Consider the following 17,233-nt stretch of genomic DNA (forward strand, 5'->3'; position numbering starts at 1 on the left):
GGCGGGTGGCCGCAGGTGTGAGCAGCCGCAGGCTGGCCCGTCTGTAAGTCCCCCCGCTGTGAACCCCTCACGCAGGGCAAACCTGCTCTGGGATCCAGAAAGGTCCCGTTTCAGCAATATCGTCAATCAACTTGGCCTCTTCTGTATTGCTTTTCAATACGTATGTGCGCGCGTGCCTGTAGGTAGGAGTATTTCTGCTTACATACATACGTGTGAAATCTCCCATCCTAGAAGCCACATCTGTTTTGGCATGAAATCTCCAGAAGAGATGCGTCAGCAAGCTCACATTCAAGTGGTTAGCAAAAATTTGTATAGTCAGGACAACCATCACTCTCCGCTGCAGTATGGAGTACTTGACCATCGTATGGTGAGAACCATTTTTTTTTTTTTCAAACTATTTTTGTAGAATTACTTGAAGTGGCTAAAAATAAATTGGGATGACTGAAATTTACTGCTCATCCAAAATACATGCAAATGTGTCTCTACCTGAATTGCATAGGCTGTCTGTTGCAGTGACAGCTTCTTTCTTCATGCTTTTGGATGGTTCGGGAGAGCATTCTTTTGAGGCAGGAGGTAAGTTCTTTCTGCCTAGTTGTTGGGAGACCCAGAGACATCCATGTACAAAATACCACGTTGTAGATTAGCGGGCTGTAGATCAGTTACAGATGCTCTGTGAGCTCATGTCACTGGTATCAGTAGGGCCTCTGTGTGAAAGACATTTTTCTTGGGATTTGGAGTGAATGTAATGCTACTGTCATGCTTCTGATGCTGGGAAAAAGGAGTAAGTGCTGTGGGTCTGCTGTCAGGACAGCTGGCTAGCTTAAGAACTGTTGTGTTTCCTATGTATTCATTTGATGATAGCTGAAAGTTTTTTTTCTCTGTGTGTGTGTGTTTCTCTTCCTCCCAAAGGGAACCAGTGAAAAAGACCGTCCCTGTGAAACGTGTGGAAAAAATCTAGCTGATTGTTTAGGACATTATGGGTACATTGACTTAGAACTGCCCTGTTTTCACGTTGGATACTTCAAAGCTGTGATAGGCATCTTACAGGTAAACACAATTATGATATGTCATCAGTTTCTGGTGTAGAAAAAGGGAATTATCAGAAAAGATGCTTGCTGTATCTTGTAGCGTTTCTTTCAATTACTTGAAAGAGTAACTGAGAAGACCAAAATCATGTTTTTTTATAAATTTTATCTTCATACATCTTGTGTTTTGTAAAATAAACATATACCAGCCTTAATAATGTAAATACATCCGTGTTATTTTATATAACCTCAGACTGATTAATTCAATCCATTGCTTTTCTGTAGTAATTTGAATTAAATGTATGCAGTATAAATTGTCTTTTAGGACATCCCAGTAATTCAAAGCTCTGTTTGCTTTACATCTGGATTTTCAAGATCCTGCAGAGCTTAGATGATGATTTGTCTCGTTGATTGTGGGGTTTTTTTTTTCCATGTGCTTTTTCTTGTGGATTACAGCATATGAATTGGTCTTTCAACCAAGACCATTTTATTACATTTGAAAAACCATCCTCTGTTCAAGAACTTAAGTTTTAGTAAAGATGTTACAACTCTGCATGTGTCTGTTAAACAACTGTGTTTATATGCATTTATATTTAAGATGATCTGCAAAACCTGTTGCCGTATCATGCTGTCGGTGGAAGAGAAAAAACAATTTTTGGATTACCTGAAGCGACCTGGCCTTACATATCTTCAGAAGAGAGGGCTAAAAAAGAAAGTGTCTGAAAAGTGCCGAAAGAAAAACACCTGTCCTTACTGTGGTGCCTTTAATGGTGAGTGGTCGCATTAGCAGTTAGTGACAGTTATCTACTGTGATGGTTTTTACCTTGTTTTGTTTCATGTGTTAGCTTTTTATGGCACTAGCTGATATTTGAGTAGTGGTATTTTCTGCAGTTTGGCTGAATTTGAGCTGTGATGATCTTGGATTACACTGGAGTTTGTTCTTCAGGGCAGAGTAGCTTAATAAGATTTCACATTTGCTTTTCAAAAATACATTTTTTTCTTCATGTACTCTGATCAAGTGATACTGCTGTTAAAGTACTTGCAGTGTCACAGATTCATAGTGGATAACTTAAAATTCTATGGTTTTAACTCATGAAAATTTGGGGTTGTTTGTTGTAGTGATCAACAACCCAAATAAAGAGAGAGCTGCTTTGTTAAAAGTACCACGTATACATATAGGGGGCACAAAAAGTAGGCATTTACAAAATTAAGTGGTAGGTCAGCATACTTCAGTAAAAATAATTGAGTTTGGAAAGCACTTGTACTAGTCTGTGGAAGTTTTATGAATGCTGTTACCTGCATGATATGAAAACAGTTGTCAGATTCTTTTTATGATTCACTTCCAAAATTACTTTAGAAGATAGTGGGATGATACGTAGAAGGCACATCTTAGTCTTGTTTTTAGTGTGGGAACTTCTACTTAAAAAAAAAATCTGCTGTGATTGAGGGGAAGCTGAGTTAAAGTGTGGGGTAAACCACCTGCTTGCAGCTTCAGAAGCCACATCATCATCTAGGCACGCCAAGCCAGCCATACGACAAGACATGACCTGATCGTGCTGTTTGTGTTTTGTGAATATAGGAGACTGGTTAATAAAGCTGATAAAGTTTTATTTTATTCTTGTGTTCACTGAAGGCATAACTAGTTTTGGAACTGTAGCTTACTCATTTTAAGTTTTGGGGGTTTTCTGGTTTGGTGTTTTTGTCATTTAAAAAAAAAAAAAACACCCACATTTATTTGCTTGCAGGAACTGTAAAAAAGTGTGGTTTGTTGAAAATAATACATGAAAAGTACAAGACCAATAAGAAAGTGGTAGATCCAATAGTATCTACTTTTCTCCAGTCATTTGAAACTGCTATAGAACATAACAAAGAAGTGGAACCCTTACTGGGAAGAGCTCAGGTGAATTTTATTAATACTTAAATTTTCTGTTAGATTTTGTGCTTGAAATAAAACTCCTCAAAGGTTTTTCAGTGTAGCAGCTTAGCCTTGTGGTGATCCAAGGTTTTCATACACCAAAAGACACTTGAAGAATTTTTTTGGTTTTTTGCAGTAATGCTAACTCCGCAAAAACGAGAGACTTAGTTTATTGGTATCTTCTGATACATAGCTTTGTGTCTGTTAAGAAGGGGGATATTCTTGGTGTGTGAAACTTCCGTAAGCTAGAAAAGGGAGAAGAAGGGCCCGTAGAAGTTCTGCATGTACATGTAGATTCACTGTCCTCTGAGATTATTACAATACACAGAACTCTTTTTTTTTTTTTTTTTTTTTTTTTTTTTTTGGGGGGCGGGGAGTTTTTTTTTCTTCAGAAGAAGAACTTAATGTTGAGAAGGAGAGAGGAGACTTAATTATCTAATCCTTTTGTTTCATTTAGCTTTGCATTGTGTGTGGTTCTGTTTCCTTCTGCTCTGTGAAAGCTGGGAAGATCTTGGGGTGCATATTTAGACAGAAAAAGTAACAAATATCTGGAGTTTATTATACTGCAGTAGCTGTACTAAGAGAGAAATTAGTTTTTTAAAAAAGCTCTAGAAAGTTATGCAATTCATGTTAGATCCTACTAACATGAATACAATGTACTGTGAGCTTGTTGTAAGAGGTTTATTCAGTTGCTTTGACAAGTAACTATGACATATTCTGTTAACTGTTTAAAAAGAGTGACATGAGAAGTAAACACTGATGTATAAGGAAAAAAGAACAAAGAAAATAGAAAGTTAGTACATAAGACACTAAAAGCATTGGTTCAGAATAAAACGTTTTGTTTGCATTCATAGGCCTTATCTGTTTGTCTTGTTAAAATACTTTATTTTTAAACAACCAATAAATGAGGGGAGGGAGGAAGCATTGAAACTGTTATGTGATGGTTTGTTCTCCCCTTTCTCCAATGGATTTTGTAGGAAAACTTAAATCCTTTAGTAGTGTTGAACCTCTTCAAAAGAATCCTAGCAGAAGATATCCCTCTGCTTCTAATGAACCCAGAAGCAGGTAAACCTTCAGATTTGATCCTCACGCGACTCTTAGTGCCTCCACTGTGTATCAGACCCTCTGTGGTGAGTGACTTGAAGTCTGGCACCAATGAAGATGACTTAACAATGAAACTGACAGAGATCATTTTCCTCAATGATGTAATAAAAAAGGTGAGCCATACTTAAAGCTCTCCAAGACTGTTGCCTTTGAAAAGATTTGGTTAGAATTTAATATAGCAAGTGGTTTTACTTGTCTTACTGCTTACAATCTAGCAAGCAGTTTGGGATTTTATTGAAAGAAGTAGAGAAACTTCCTTCAGATGGAGCTGGCTGACTGGCTGCTTGCAGTGCAGGACCTGCTGAAGATCTGTTGGTGGATCACAGGAAGTGTTTTTTCATTCCTTCCCTCTCCCCTCCCATGACTCTGACACTTTTTGAATGGTCACTTAAAATGAAAATATTATACCTATTTGGTTTTGGCTTTTGTTTTTGGTTTTTTTTCATGTAGACCTTCTTTTTTCATTCCATCATTGTCCTTTCGTCCACCATCTGTTCTTAAGAAATCAAGTTTCAGTTAGCATCGTTATCAAATTGAAACTAGAAGTAAATTTGACAATTTATCATTTGTTTAGAAAAACAGTTTTGCCAGACTAATACTTTCAGACTTTCCAAAACTGGTCTTTTGTCAGAAAAACAAAATGAACTAAGCACTAACTCCTGTGATTTAAAAATTATTAACTACTGGTGATTTTCCTGACTGTAAAGTTATATTAGCTTAACTTCAGTGACTTGGGAAAAATAGAATTTTAAACAAATACATAGTTTTCTAAGCATTTGTCCAAAGCCAGTGCTAGTCAAATTTTCTACTGGGTTCTCTTGTGAATGGCCTTATGCTATAGCAATATGCATCCTGTTACAAAGTTTTCTTGCTTTTTTTGTTCCATTGTGTGAAGATTTTTAACATTATTTTCGAAAGAGGAGTTGTACTTGTATCAGAAAAATTCTTTGCTAGTTTAATATACAGTGTTATATTTATTTTCTGAACTGGATGACTATTTTGTTTAGCATAGGATATCAGGAGCCAAAACACAGATGATTATGGAAGACTGGGACTTTCTTCAACTGCAGTGTGCCCTGTACATTAACAGTGAGCTCTCGGGAATCCCTCTCAACATGGCACCTAAAAAATGGACAAGAGGTTTTGTTCAGAGACTTAAGGGAAAGCAAGGTTTGTGTAGAAAGTTGTGTTTAATTTTTTTTTAATTAAGCCACAAATATTTGCTATTCCAAAGCATCTCTCTGCTACTATTGTTTTGTGCTTCAGTGGTGTACCTTGACAGATCTTCTAATGTGCTGTCTTAACAGATAACATTTTGAAAACAACTTTTTGTATAAAAGAGTTTTCACTTGCTTATTTTGTTAGGTCGGTTTAGAGGCAATCTGTCTGGAAAGCGAGTGGATTTCTCTGGCAGAACAGTCATTTCACCTGATCCTAACTTAAGAATAGATGAAGTAGCAGTGCCTGTTCATGTTGCTAAAATACTAACCTTTCCTGAAAAGGTAAGCAGTGTAATACTAAAACCTTTTCTATACCTTTTTCTTTTTTTACCAGACATCAGTGTTGTCCTTTATAGTCTTACTGTAAAAGGAAATGAATGTATTGATTTTATGTTTGAAATGTCATTCAGTGACGCTTTGCCAGTGCTGTTGCTGATGATGAATTAAAGTTGCACTGTCAGGTGTATGCAAGTACTGTGAAGGCATATGGTGTAAGGAGTGACGTATCAAAAGAGAAGAGTTTTGCTTGATGTTTTTTGAACGCATGCATAGCTTCATATGTTTGTTGGTGTATCTGTCTAAGGAGTGATTTGGTATTCGGTCTAAGGAGTGGTTGGGTGTTTTGATTTCTGAATTTACTTCCCAGATTTTTAATTTAATTTCACCCTGATGTTCTGATCTAAGATTGGCTTCCATTTTCCTCCTCTATTCCCTCCTGCCTGTTTCCTTCAGCAGCTGGAAGCTGTGAGGGGGGTTGTCAGTTGAGCCCAAAATTTGAAAACGCAAAAGCCACCACCAAAAACAAGAGGTCCTGAAATGTCTTTCATTTGTTTCTGATTGAAGTCTTTATGCAACAGGTGAACAAAGCAAATATTAATTTTATGAGGAAACTTGTCCGTAATGGTCCTGACATTCATCCTGGAGCCAACTTCATCCAGCAAAGGCACACACAGATGAAAAGGTATCGTGCTTCTCTGTAATGATGCACTTTTTATCTCTCCCCATCAACTTGTTCTTATTGCTGTGTGAAAACAGTTATACCTACAGGGATTAAAGTTTATTTTTAGAATCTTTCATAAAGGGCAGTAACAAAAAAATTGGCATTATCTCCTCAGGTTTAGTGTAAGATGTCTTTTTAGATCATCTGTTGGATTTAAACTTAAGTGTACATACTAATGATAGTGAACTGCAGTTAGACTATTTTTTTTTTTTTTTTAGTGACTGAGCGTTATTTGGAGTAGGGGATGTAGTACAGAGATAAATGAAAGCAGGCAGTTTGGGGCGCGTTGTACTGGCTGTTTTCATGGGAGAGCTAATCTGCAATCAGTTTATGGGTAGTAAGAAGTGATATTACAAGAGTGAAACTCCCTATACTCCCTGACACAATTGAAGCAAATTCTTTGTTTTTATAAGTAGACTTTTTTCTTATTTGTTTTACTAATAACTAGCATTAACTAATGTCACAAATATATTCATTATTTAAAGTAGCAGTAGGGCTGATGTGTAATGATACAATCCACACCAGTTTTGTCTTCTAGTTATTGTAATATAAATATTCCAACATGTAATGGAAGGACTTGCATTGTAAACGCAGAATTTATTTTCAGTTGTCTTTACATCTTTCTGACCTTTGTTTCTTCTGACTTCATTGTTATCTGTTACTATAAGGTTTTTGAAATACGGAAACCGAGAAAAGATGGCCCAGGAACTGAAGTTTGGTGATATCGTGGAGCGACATCTTATAGATGGTGACATTGTCCTGTTCAATCGACAACCCTCTCTTCATAAGCTGAGCATCATGGCTCACATTGTAAGTGCACACTCAGCACTTACACAGGCAGTGCATCCCTGAGTATTAGGTGGTTTACCTTTGCTGCTGTTTATGTCTTGCACACACAAAAATAAGCAGCTTCTTCTGAAACGCTGCATGGGGACAAGTATGAATACAGTGCAGTTGTGCTTTTGCATGGGAGTTGGTGTGTAACTGGGCAGTATGCTGTCTGGGCAATTCTGTTAGTAGCTGTAATTGACCTCGGTATCTGTTCTTGTGAAACTATTTCATTTTTGTAGGGTTGATATGATCTCTACAAAGCATGATGTTTCCTGAGCTTTGTATAAATTCTTAATAATGGAAGTTATTAGCTACATTTGTATAATATAACCTGAGTACAATTTCTGTCATTTCCTGGTTGAGTTAAACTCTATAATCAGAAACTTTGAGTCGTGTCTGTAATAAGAAGAAAGAATAAAACCTACAAGAAAGCACTCAGGTATGGCATTTCATCTTTTAGCATGCTTGACTGCATATGCATCACTTAATTTTTTTTTTTTTTTCAGGCTAGAGTAAAACCTCATAGGACATTCAGATTTAATGAATGTGTCTGCACACCATACAATGCAGACTTTGATGGAGATGAGATGAACCTTCACCTTCCTCAGACAGAAGAAGCAAAAGCAGAAGCGCTTGTTTTAATGGGGGTATGCAGATAATGTTGGGGTGGGGATTTTGCTAGTGACAGATGGGATGAGCCCCATATTTCTTAACTTGTATGTGAAATTTGAAATATTATCAAGATTCCTGGGTATGGATAATGTGTGACTCTGGAGCTGCCAGAAAACTCTGCAAAAGGGAATTTAGAATAAATTAGGACTACACAATGGTAGTTTAATAGACTTAACACTTAGCATCCGTGGAAAATTCAGTGGTTTTAAGTAAGTAGATGTCATTAGCATGTTTCTGGCTGACTATCCTTAATGATTGCTACCAAAATAGGGTGGCTCTGTTATCAAACAGATAACTTAGTTTGTTTTCTGGTCTGACCGCCCAGCAACTGCAGGCAGTCAGACCATCTGGAAATGAGGCAGAAATAGTGTGCTTGTACTGGGGGAAGGCAGTTTGCTACAAAAGGCAGGAGACAGTAGGCTCTTAGGGCAGTGGAAAAAAGGGAGAAGAGAAGGTGGATAAAGAGGGATCTGATGATTTGCAGGCATTGATCTGGGGTGTGAAAGTAGAGTCAGTAGCAATGATCTGGGCATTTTCTAGTACGTTGCCCCTTTTAGGGTGACTGAATGGCAGATGTACCAATACAGCTGTTGGCTGCAGTGTTTATTGGCTTGCTGAACTGATTTGGGAACTTAAAAAGAAAACTAACACCCACACCCACCCACCCCTAAAGTACATGATTCAGGTTTGTGTGGGCCTAGGAAGAGTTCAGGGAAAACTGTGGTGCGTGGGTGGGGGTGGTTAACTGGAGCAGAGGTCTGAGTAAGGCATAAGAAAATGGGGCTAGTGGAAGTGGCTAGCTTGATTGTGACAAATCAGTAGGGACCACCCGACTTGTAATATTTCACTAGCTCCCTGCAGTGAGCATAACCTCTTTTGTCCCTTTGCAGATGTTCAAAGCTAACTTGTCTTCCTTTCCCTGTTCTGTTTGAACAGTAACCTACCAAACACATGAAGTTGATTGCAACTTCTGCTTTGGAAACAGAATATGTAACTTCCAGTAACTATTCTCAAATTATTCCTTAACTATCAGTAGATTTGCATGGACTGTAGTGAACTGAAACTTCAAGTTTATTTTTTCTATCTTTTTGAAGACAGCTGTACTTTGATTTAGAATAAGCTTGTACCATTTTTGCTAAAATAACTGTCTTAAACGGTAGGTTTCCTCCTGAATAACACATGAAATGTCAGTGTCTTCAAATGTGTAATTTTTTTTTCTTGTATCATACAGACTAAAGCAAACTTGGTAACACCAAGAAATGGAGAACCTCTCATCGCTGCTATTCAGGATTTCCTCACAGGTGTGTATAAAAGCTTATTTTAAAGCTGCATGACTTATCAGTTGTTCATTCAGAATCACTTCCCTCTTCTCCAGAATTTTTCTATCTTAATTAAAAAATTTCTCCTTTCACAAGTCAAAGTGACATTAGGGAAGTAAGGCCATTGTTAGTCTGAAATATAATGATGTCCTCAGAATCTCTTCTGATACTGTCTACCTTTGTGGGTGCAATTATTACTACTTGTGTTTTGCAGTGTTTCTCCAGCAGATAAAAATGTATGTTTGGGATCTTTGTATGCGTTAGGTAGACAATGTAAATGGCTTATGATTATGGTAGAGGAGTTGAACACCTTAGTCAAAAATTAGTTTTAACCTACAGTAAGTACCTTCAAGTTTCCTTAATTCTTTGGGAAACGTCCAATGGATATAAGGAAGAAAGTGTACAAAAATGAATGCCAAGGTCTTATTTTTATCTATGGGATAGAGCTTGAGAGGGAGACTAGATTATAGAAATGCACTGGTTTGAATTTTTAGAAACTTGAGTGTGGAGCAATTAAAAAAAAAAATTCTGGAAAGGATTTACAACTGAAGCTGTCTAAACTCTTGTTTTGCATAGTAAGTAGGTAACTAGTATTAGAATGAAACCATCGATATTGAATATGCAATAGCTTTTAAAGTTAATCTCATTTTAGTCTGTGACATTAATAATTTCTTACATTACAGGTGCCTATCTTCTTACATTAAAAGATACCTTTTTTGATCGAGCCAAAGCCTGTCAAATCATTGCTTCTATCCTGGTTGGCAAGGACGAAAAGATTAAAGTTCGTCTTCCACCTCCTGCAATTCTGAAGGTGTGTCAAACTATTTTTTTAAATTTTTTTTAATGTTACTAAAACTTTCTCTGTTGTGTTTTTGACCTGTGGTGCTGTTCTCAGCAGAAACAGTTCTTGCTTTCTCTGACGTTAGTTTTGTATGAGATTCTGTATTTGTAAAGTGCAAGGATCAGATTTCAGGGTCAAAGCCGTGCAGAAGTTGTTTGATGGTTCTTGGTGCTGAACAGATTCAGCCTTGGATGGTGCAGTCCAGATGCAGGGTTCCTACAGGGTTCAAACACAGCTTTGCTACTATCCTGCTGCTGCGAGACAGACCACTTACCTATTGATGGTCAGGAGACGGTACATCACTCTTCATAACCTCACTGTTACTGCCTGCGCAGGCTAATATGAGGCTAAGTGCAGAAACTATCTTATTCCTTGGGTGCCCTCAAGTAATGTCCCAAAATCCTCAACAGCTCTTGGTTTCAGTATCCCAAATTTAGGTGATGTTAAACCTGGGAAACAGTATGCTTTAGTTCTTAACCGTGCAATGTGTTAAAGATTAAAAAGAGGATGAGTGCTATGTCATTTGGGAAACAGTATGCTTTAGTTGTTAACCTTGCAATGTGTTAAAGATTAAAAAGAGGATGAGTGCTATGTCATTTTTTTTTTTTTGCTTTCTTTGTTTTGTTTTTTGTTTGGGGTTTGTGGGTTTTTTGTTGTTATATCATGTGCACAAAATGGGGGGGGGAATAATGAAGGGCAGAGTATTTGTGTGTTTGTCACAAACTTTGAAGAGAGCTATAGTATTTATTAGATTAGGGTCTGTTAAGCCCTTGTTCACTTACATTTAAGAGAGTCTGATTAATTTTATATTTGAGGCAAACAGTATTGTTTGAAGAGAGTTTGGTAGATTTTCAGATTTGGTAAATACTGAGTATTAGCATGTACTTTTTTTATACCCTTTATTTAATTTCAGAACAATAAGTAACATTAAGGAAATTCAGAAAGTGAAATTGAAATACCAATTAATAATGCTGATTTAAAGCAAGGTCAGAGCATTTGTGGGCAGTATCTAATGTGAATTTTATGAATTTATATGAACTTTTGCTAATAACTAAGGGCAGTGTTCTCTGACTGCTGCTGTCACTCAAATGAAAAATTTTGGTGCTAGCTCTGTCAGTTACTTAAACTTAACTATAGCTGTGGGGAGTACATAATTATATGAATCTTTAACCTTCTAAAAATTTAAACCAAAGGCACTCTATAAAGAAGGAATTATAAATGTTGCAGCCTCTTTGGGAAATGAAATGACAATAGCATTTTTTTTTCCCCTTTTCTAATCAGAAAGGGAAACATGACAGTAAGAGGGAGCAATAGAGCATGTTTCTCTGAATGCATATACATATCCTTACGTAAAGGATAACCATTCAGCAGTCAGCATTTTCATATCTATAAAAAAAAAATAATACTTCCCTATTCAAAGGAATGCTGCTATGAGTTTCCACAGGTATAGTTCAGTATAGAAAGATTCTGTATAGAAAAATGTTTGCATTTAAATTCTTGCTGGTTTACTGTAGTTGTAACATAAACTCTGTAATCCTAATTCTTGTCCTTTTGTTTCTCTAAGCCTGTAACGCTCTGGACAGGAAAACAGGTTTTCAGCCTCATTCTCAAACCCAGTGATGATTGTCCTGTAAAGGCCAACCTACGAACCAAGGGCAAACAGTATTGTGGCAAAGGGGAAGACCTGTGTTACAATGATTCTTGTGAGTGGCACTTCTAAAAAGCTGTGTTTTGGATGTCTTCAAAGACATTGTAGCTGTTGTTTTGTTGAGTTTGTTGCCATTGTAGGAGTTAAAGCAGTACTTCACACCTGTATTCTTGAAATGAAAAAAAAATAATGCAGTTTTTCTCAAAATTTGGAGTTGTGCTGGACACCAAAGAAAAGACTTGAGTGTTTTCTTGTGATAAAGCGATAGTAATGTCGTACTTGAAGGTGAGAGAGAGATAAAAGCTAAGAAGCTTAGGAAGTGGTTGTACAGAAGGCAAATTGAAGAATTTAATATCTTAAGTGGGGGTAGTGATACAGGGATCAGAAGTCAAACAGTGAAAAGAGTTAGGATAAGGAGGGAAGATAGGAATCCATAGGATATCAAACCATCTGTATCCTTCCAGTTAGGGAAGTCAGAGTGGCAGATGGAATGCAAAGCATCAAGGTTGAAGAGGCTGTAGGAGATGAACAAGGCTTTGCTTGTTATTAATTTAACTTTCGTGTGGTAAAAGCTGGAAAAGAACTTGAGCAGGCAGGATTAGCTTGGCTCCTTGCTGCTCAGTAGCGTGAGTTAAGGAACTTAGGGAAGAACCATTGATTTACAGTAATTCTGTCCTGTAATGTTGGTGTGAGAAAGAATTTGTCAATTAGGACTCAAATCCACTCTACACCAGATTCTGAGTGATTTCTTTAGAAGTTAGGACCACTCTGTGGTTGTGAAGTTTGTTATAAACATGGTGACACAATTTTTTTCAGCCTATAAGGAATATAGGGTGAAAGGCAACAAAGCAATCCCGTTCACACTCATGTGAACATAGGCCACCTTCTTTGCTCTGCAGTGCTTTCATTTTAGAACGTATGGGAAGAATTTCCATTTTCCGAGTTCGACAGTAGCAGATAATGCAGAAAACTATTGGATTTCGTTGGTGACTCTGTTCAGTTCTTTGAAAAAACTTCATTTCTGAAGCAACACTAATTGTCTTCAGACAGTTCTCTTCAAATTCTCCAAAGTCTCAAGAAATCCTGGTATCATATTTTGATTGTATATAATAAGTAATAGAGGAGTGACTTCTGGTTCAAGAAGATGATTACCTAAATACACATTGAAAATACTGAGCATATAGTACTGTGTGCAAACATCTGCAGCGTTCTGCATAAAATGATTTAAACTGGATCCATCTACATATGCCAGTTCTTCTTTGAAAGATGGATCATGAAGTTGAGAATGAACATATATTTTACTGCTCTCAGAAAATATGTCTGAAGTTCACGTACAGAAGGTACTTTTAAATTGCCTTTAAGGCTAAAACATAGGAAGATTCAGTGCCTGAAATGGAAGGTTCCTGATGAAGCAAAAGGAACTCATCTAAGGGAGGAAGTGTGTATAGGCCTGCAGGCAAGACAGATGTCTTCACGATATGCTTGTAATTAAAAAGACATCTGAGTCCAGTGTGTCTTTTAAATTTAAGCTGTGCTTCCAGAGGTGATTTGGTTTAACTGGGTATCACAATCTTTGAACAGAAGAACTGTAACTTGGCTTCTGAAATTTTGTTGCTCTACTTTATAAAGAAATAAATAACTCTGGTTTAATAAGCACGATTGCGGACTTTATTTCTGGACAGATAAGACTGAAGACTTTATTCTGATTAATGAAACAAAGTTTATTTTTAGATTTTTAACAAAAGGGATTATTCACGATGTTTCTCACAAGTCTTAAATTGGATACAGTTGCCTTTCTAAGGAGGAAGGGAAATAAATCTTAACTGCAGTTGGTGAGGTCTGACTGTAGGCTCTTCCCCTTACATACTTACTCATGCACTTCTACAGATACATTAAATGTATGTCTTAGGGGTTTTGTCCTTTTCCTGAATAGAGCTTTTATTTAAAAAACTACTCCATAACTGATTACTGAAGTTTAGGTAATGTTTTAGAAAAACGATGAATTCTTTTTGCCTTTTTATTTCTAGATGTCACAATTCAAAACAGTGAGTTAATGAGTGGCAGTATGGACAAAGGAACCTTAGGCTCAGGATCCAAGAACAACATCTTCTACATCTTGCTGAGAGATTGGGGGCAGGTAGAAGCTGCAGATGCTATGTCACGACTAGCCAGACTTGCTCCTGTCTATCTTTGTAAGTAACGGGTGATGTATAAAATCCTTATAAAATAGTAACTTAAAGCAGAAATACAGAGCAAGCAAGCAAGGTTTTTGCTTTGAATGTGATGTACTATGTTAAAAAAATAAGCTAGTTGTGAAGCTGACAGAAACAGTGAAACAAGGAGCTGTGAATCTGAAGTGCTTGTGATGGTCACATGATGGGAGGGAAAAATAAAGTTCCCAATGATAATATTTCTTGGTTTTAATTTGTTCTTTCTGTACAATATCGAGCTATATAACCTTTTTTTTTTTTTTTCTTTTAATAATAGCTAACCGTGGCTTTTCAATTGGAATTGGTGATGTAACCCCTGGGCAGGGCCTGCTAAAAGCTAAGTATGAGCTCCTGAATGCTGGCTATAAGAAATGTGATGAGTATATCGAAGCTCTGAACACTGGCAAGTTACAGCAGCAGCCTGGTTGTACTGCAGAAGAGACACTAGAGGTAAAATCCTTAATTTAAATCACTATATATTTAGGGTAGAGACTTCATGAATATATTTCTGTAAATTGTGAAGTTCAAAGCTGTCTTCTGAAATGTAAAAATACAAGCAAATAGAGTCCCTAGGTACACAACTTTAGCTGAGTCTGTCGAGGCTTAACATTTCGATGCTTGTATGCATCTAAAAATACTGAACAGCCTAGATCCTACCTCCCTCCTGGCTTGGACGTATAGGGGTGACATACAAGAGGATAAAATGACACAGGTAATTGGAACAGGGTTAATTATATTTATCAATATTTGCGAAGTTAATAAAGAACAGTAACAGCAACGGACCTAATCCAAGGAGCAAAACATTCCTTTAGTTAAGGTTCTGTTTATATGCAAGCATTTTCTTGACCCTTATTAGAGCAAAAGTTAAGTGGACTTTGGTTATGCTGGTTTGTTTGGGTTTTTTTTTTTTCTGTAGAAATTTTGATGAAGAGCAATGAATGTTGTCCAAAAGCCTACAGACAGGGACTTAATGAAGTCAGCTGAAGAAAACTCTTTTCATTGTCTTTGTTGGTGTTATCCATTTGTTGTCTTGGCTAGTCAATGCCTAGTTTTTGCCTTTAAAAAAAAACAAACAAAAAAAAAAACCAACAACAAAAGAACCCAACCAGAAAACCCCAGCCTGTGATGAAGTACTGCCACAGTTGTCCAGTTTGAACTGGCATTCTGGCTGAAAGAAGTGTCTTGCGGTCTTTTCCACTCTTCTTCTTTTCAGACACCTGTGCATGTCCTAGAATGTTTTGTTCATAAGTTTGTTATGTTCTTAACAATTGGAGATATCAGCATTGTAGTCTCTGAAAGCAGACCAAAAATATGGGAGGTTTTTTTCTGTTCATCTTTCACGTAGCACAGTGGGGTTTAGCTTAAGCTGGCGCTGCTGACAAGAGACATTGTCACGTCCCTGGCTACCCCGTCTTAGCCCAACAAAGACTTTTTGTGCAGCAAACTGGAAAGTTATGCAAGTTAAAAGTTAAACTTGTTTTACCCAAAGGAGTGTCTAGGTTTCTTTCTCTTTACTGTATTTTGAATTCCCTTTGACTATTCAAGGTACTGCTGGCAAGTGATAGAGTACTGTTTATGTATGGTATTTTTAACGAATGCTGAATCTCTGAAATCTTGGATTTCAGGCCTTAATCCTTAAAGAACTGTCTGTCATCAGAGATCACGCTGGCAGTGCCTGTCTCAGAGAACTGGACAAGAGCAACAGTCCCCTTATCATGGCTCTCTGTGGTTCTAAAGGTAGGAATAGCTAAACTGTGGAAGTTGATGTCTCACTCTATTAATTGTTTAATTGGGTAGGGGGCACATATTGTTTGCAAACGTGTTTGGCAAATAAAACAGTTAATGACGTAATGGGACTTAGTCTGTTCTAGGAATCTTAGTACACACTGAACCCTTCATGCAAAATGTTGTTAAAATATGTTTATTAAAGAAACTGTGAAGCAAAATATATAGGCTAGGATCACGGGTTGTATAAAACACAATCCACAGTACGAAACAGGATAATATAAGGACTGTAGTCAAATAGTGGTGGCATGAATGTCTATGACCCAAAGGAAAAAAAATTTAAAGGAGTTGTTAGCTGTATCATAGGCTTAATTGTTAGTCTCTGCATAAATACTGAAATGAACAGAACAAGTAACAGAAAAGCTACTTTAACTGTTGCAATTCTACGTGCATTTTTTAAGAATTATGAAGCTAAGTAATAGATCTTCATAGAAGTGAAGATAGCTTCTCAGAGGAGCAGTGATATTCCTCATTTGTGAATGAGATTATTTTTTTCTTTCTTTCTTTTCAGGCTCCTTCATTAATATATCCCAGATGATTGCTTGTGTAGGTCAGCAGGCTATCAGTGGGTCCCGAGTTCCTGACGGATTTGAGAACAGATCTCTGCCTCACTTTGAAAAGCATTCTAAGGTAATTCTGTATGTTTACGATACACTGTAAAGAAAAGTGAAACAAGTTGCTTTAAACAATTTTAAGAAGGATGCATGACAGAATGTGTTGTCGTGACATGGTGAAGGAAAAGATCACATACGGTGAATGCTAAATGTTTTGAATGTGATTTGGGAGTTAACGGTAGCGTTGTGAATTGCTGTAGGGTGTCAAGTTAGTTTAATTTTACTAATTTAGAAAGGTCTAAGCAAGGCTTACCTGTAAAAACTAAAGCTAAGTTTGATACATTTTTGGTTCTGTTCAGAGTCCTAAAACCAGTTTGTTAAATTTTCTCTCTTCCATTCTGTTTCACTGCGCTAAACACTTCTCAGGGCAATTGCTGGGCATGTGTAGACAGGTGGAACATGCCAGATAAACCATTCTGGAGTCTGGGGTTTTTTCTTTTTCAACTAGGATAGATATGGGCTACTCTGAATGTCCTGTGTTTGAGTTCTGTCCTACATGAAGCAATAAGGAGTCTCATGCAATTGTTACAATTCAGTGAGGTTTTTTGTTTTTTTTTTTAAACCGCTATCTGACATCTAATGATCAGTAGAGAAGGTTCTAAGTACCAGCCATCTATCTTGTTAGTGTGTTAGTCAGGTAACTCAAGTGTCAGGTGGTAGCCATGACACTTGTGTTTGTCACTAAATGTCCAAATTTGAACTTCTGAGTTCTGTAACGTAAAAACTTTTCTTTTCTGAATAAATTAAAAACGAAAAAATACTTCATGGATTAGATGAGAAGGTGAAAGTTAAATTTTAACTCTAGCTTTTTTACTGATTTAGAGAGCACTACCTGTTAAATAACAACAAAAAGTGGTGATCTAAGATGAACCTCTTTGTAGCCTATTCATTGTTCTATGTGATCATGGAGGCTGTTTGGTGTTACTTGACTTAAAGGGATGCCTGCATAAAGTTCATTGGCAAGAACTCTTCTCAGAGGTGAGAGCAAACAATTCGAAAGAATTAGTTGCATACATACCTCCAGTCATATTTTTTTCTGGGTTCCTTAG

The 17,233-nt window shown here is 37.0% G+C and overlaps 1 protein-coding gene across 2 annotated transcripts in view; it reads left to right on the forward strand.

The window, feature by feature from the left end:
* POLR3A (RNA polymerase III subunit A) overlaps window positions 1–17,233 on the forward strand; it is a 51,421-nt gene that overhangs the window by 14,325 nt on the left and 19,863 nt on the right. The window contains exons 2-18 of one of the 2 annotated variants that reach the window (XM_009641964.2): window positions 232–367; window positions 910–1,047; window positions 1,624–1,795; window positions 2,771–2,925; window positions 3,918–4,157; window positions 5,052–5,214; window positions 5,410–5,546; window positions 6,122–6,225; window positions 6,933–7,074; window positions 7,602–7,742; window positions 8,999–9,068; window positions 9,770–9,897; window positions 11,492–11,630; window positions 13,603–13,767; window positions 14,063–14,235; window positions 15,411–15,522; window positions 16,082–16,200. In XM_009641964.2, coding sequence (XP_009640259.1) covers window positions 251–367; window positions 910–1,047; window positions 1,624–1,795; window positions 2,771–2,925; window positions 3,918–4,157; window positions 5,052–5,214; window positions 5,410–5,546; window positions 6,122–6,225; window positions 6,933–7,074; window positions 7,602–7,742; window positions 8,999–9,068; window positions 9,770–9,897; window positions 11,492–11,630; window positions 13,603–13,767; window positions 14,063–14,235; window positions 15,411–15,522; window positions 16,082–16,200 — 2,415 coding nt within the window. In that variant the 5' untranslated portion in view covers window positions 232–250. Of the gene's footprint in view, window positions 1–231; window positions 368–909; window positions 1,048–1,623; window positions 1,796–2,770; window positions 2,926–3,917; window positions 4,158–5,051; window positions 5,215–5,409; window positions 5,547–6,121; window positions 6,226–6,932; window positions 7,075–7,601; window positions 7,743–8,998; window positions 9,069–9,769; window positions 9,898–11,491; window positions 11,631–13,602; window positions 13,768–14,062; window positions 14,236–15,410; window positions 15,523–16,081; window positions 16,201–17,233 lie in introns of those variants that run through there. The other variant, XM_035897252.1, reaches the window with a different exon arrangement.

The sequence above is a fragment of the Egretta garzetta genome, unplaced genomic scaffold (genome assembly GCF_000687185.1).
Source record: "Egretta garzetta isolate BGI_Z169 unplaced genomic scaffold, ASM68718v1 scaffold56, whole genome shotgun sequence".
Classification (NCBI taxonomy): Eukaryota; Metazoa; Chordata; class Aves; order Pelecaniformes; family Ardeidae; genus Egretta; species Egretta garzetta.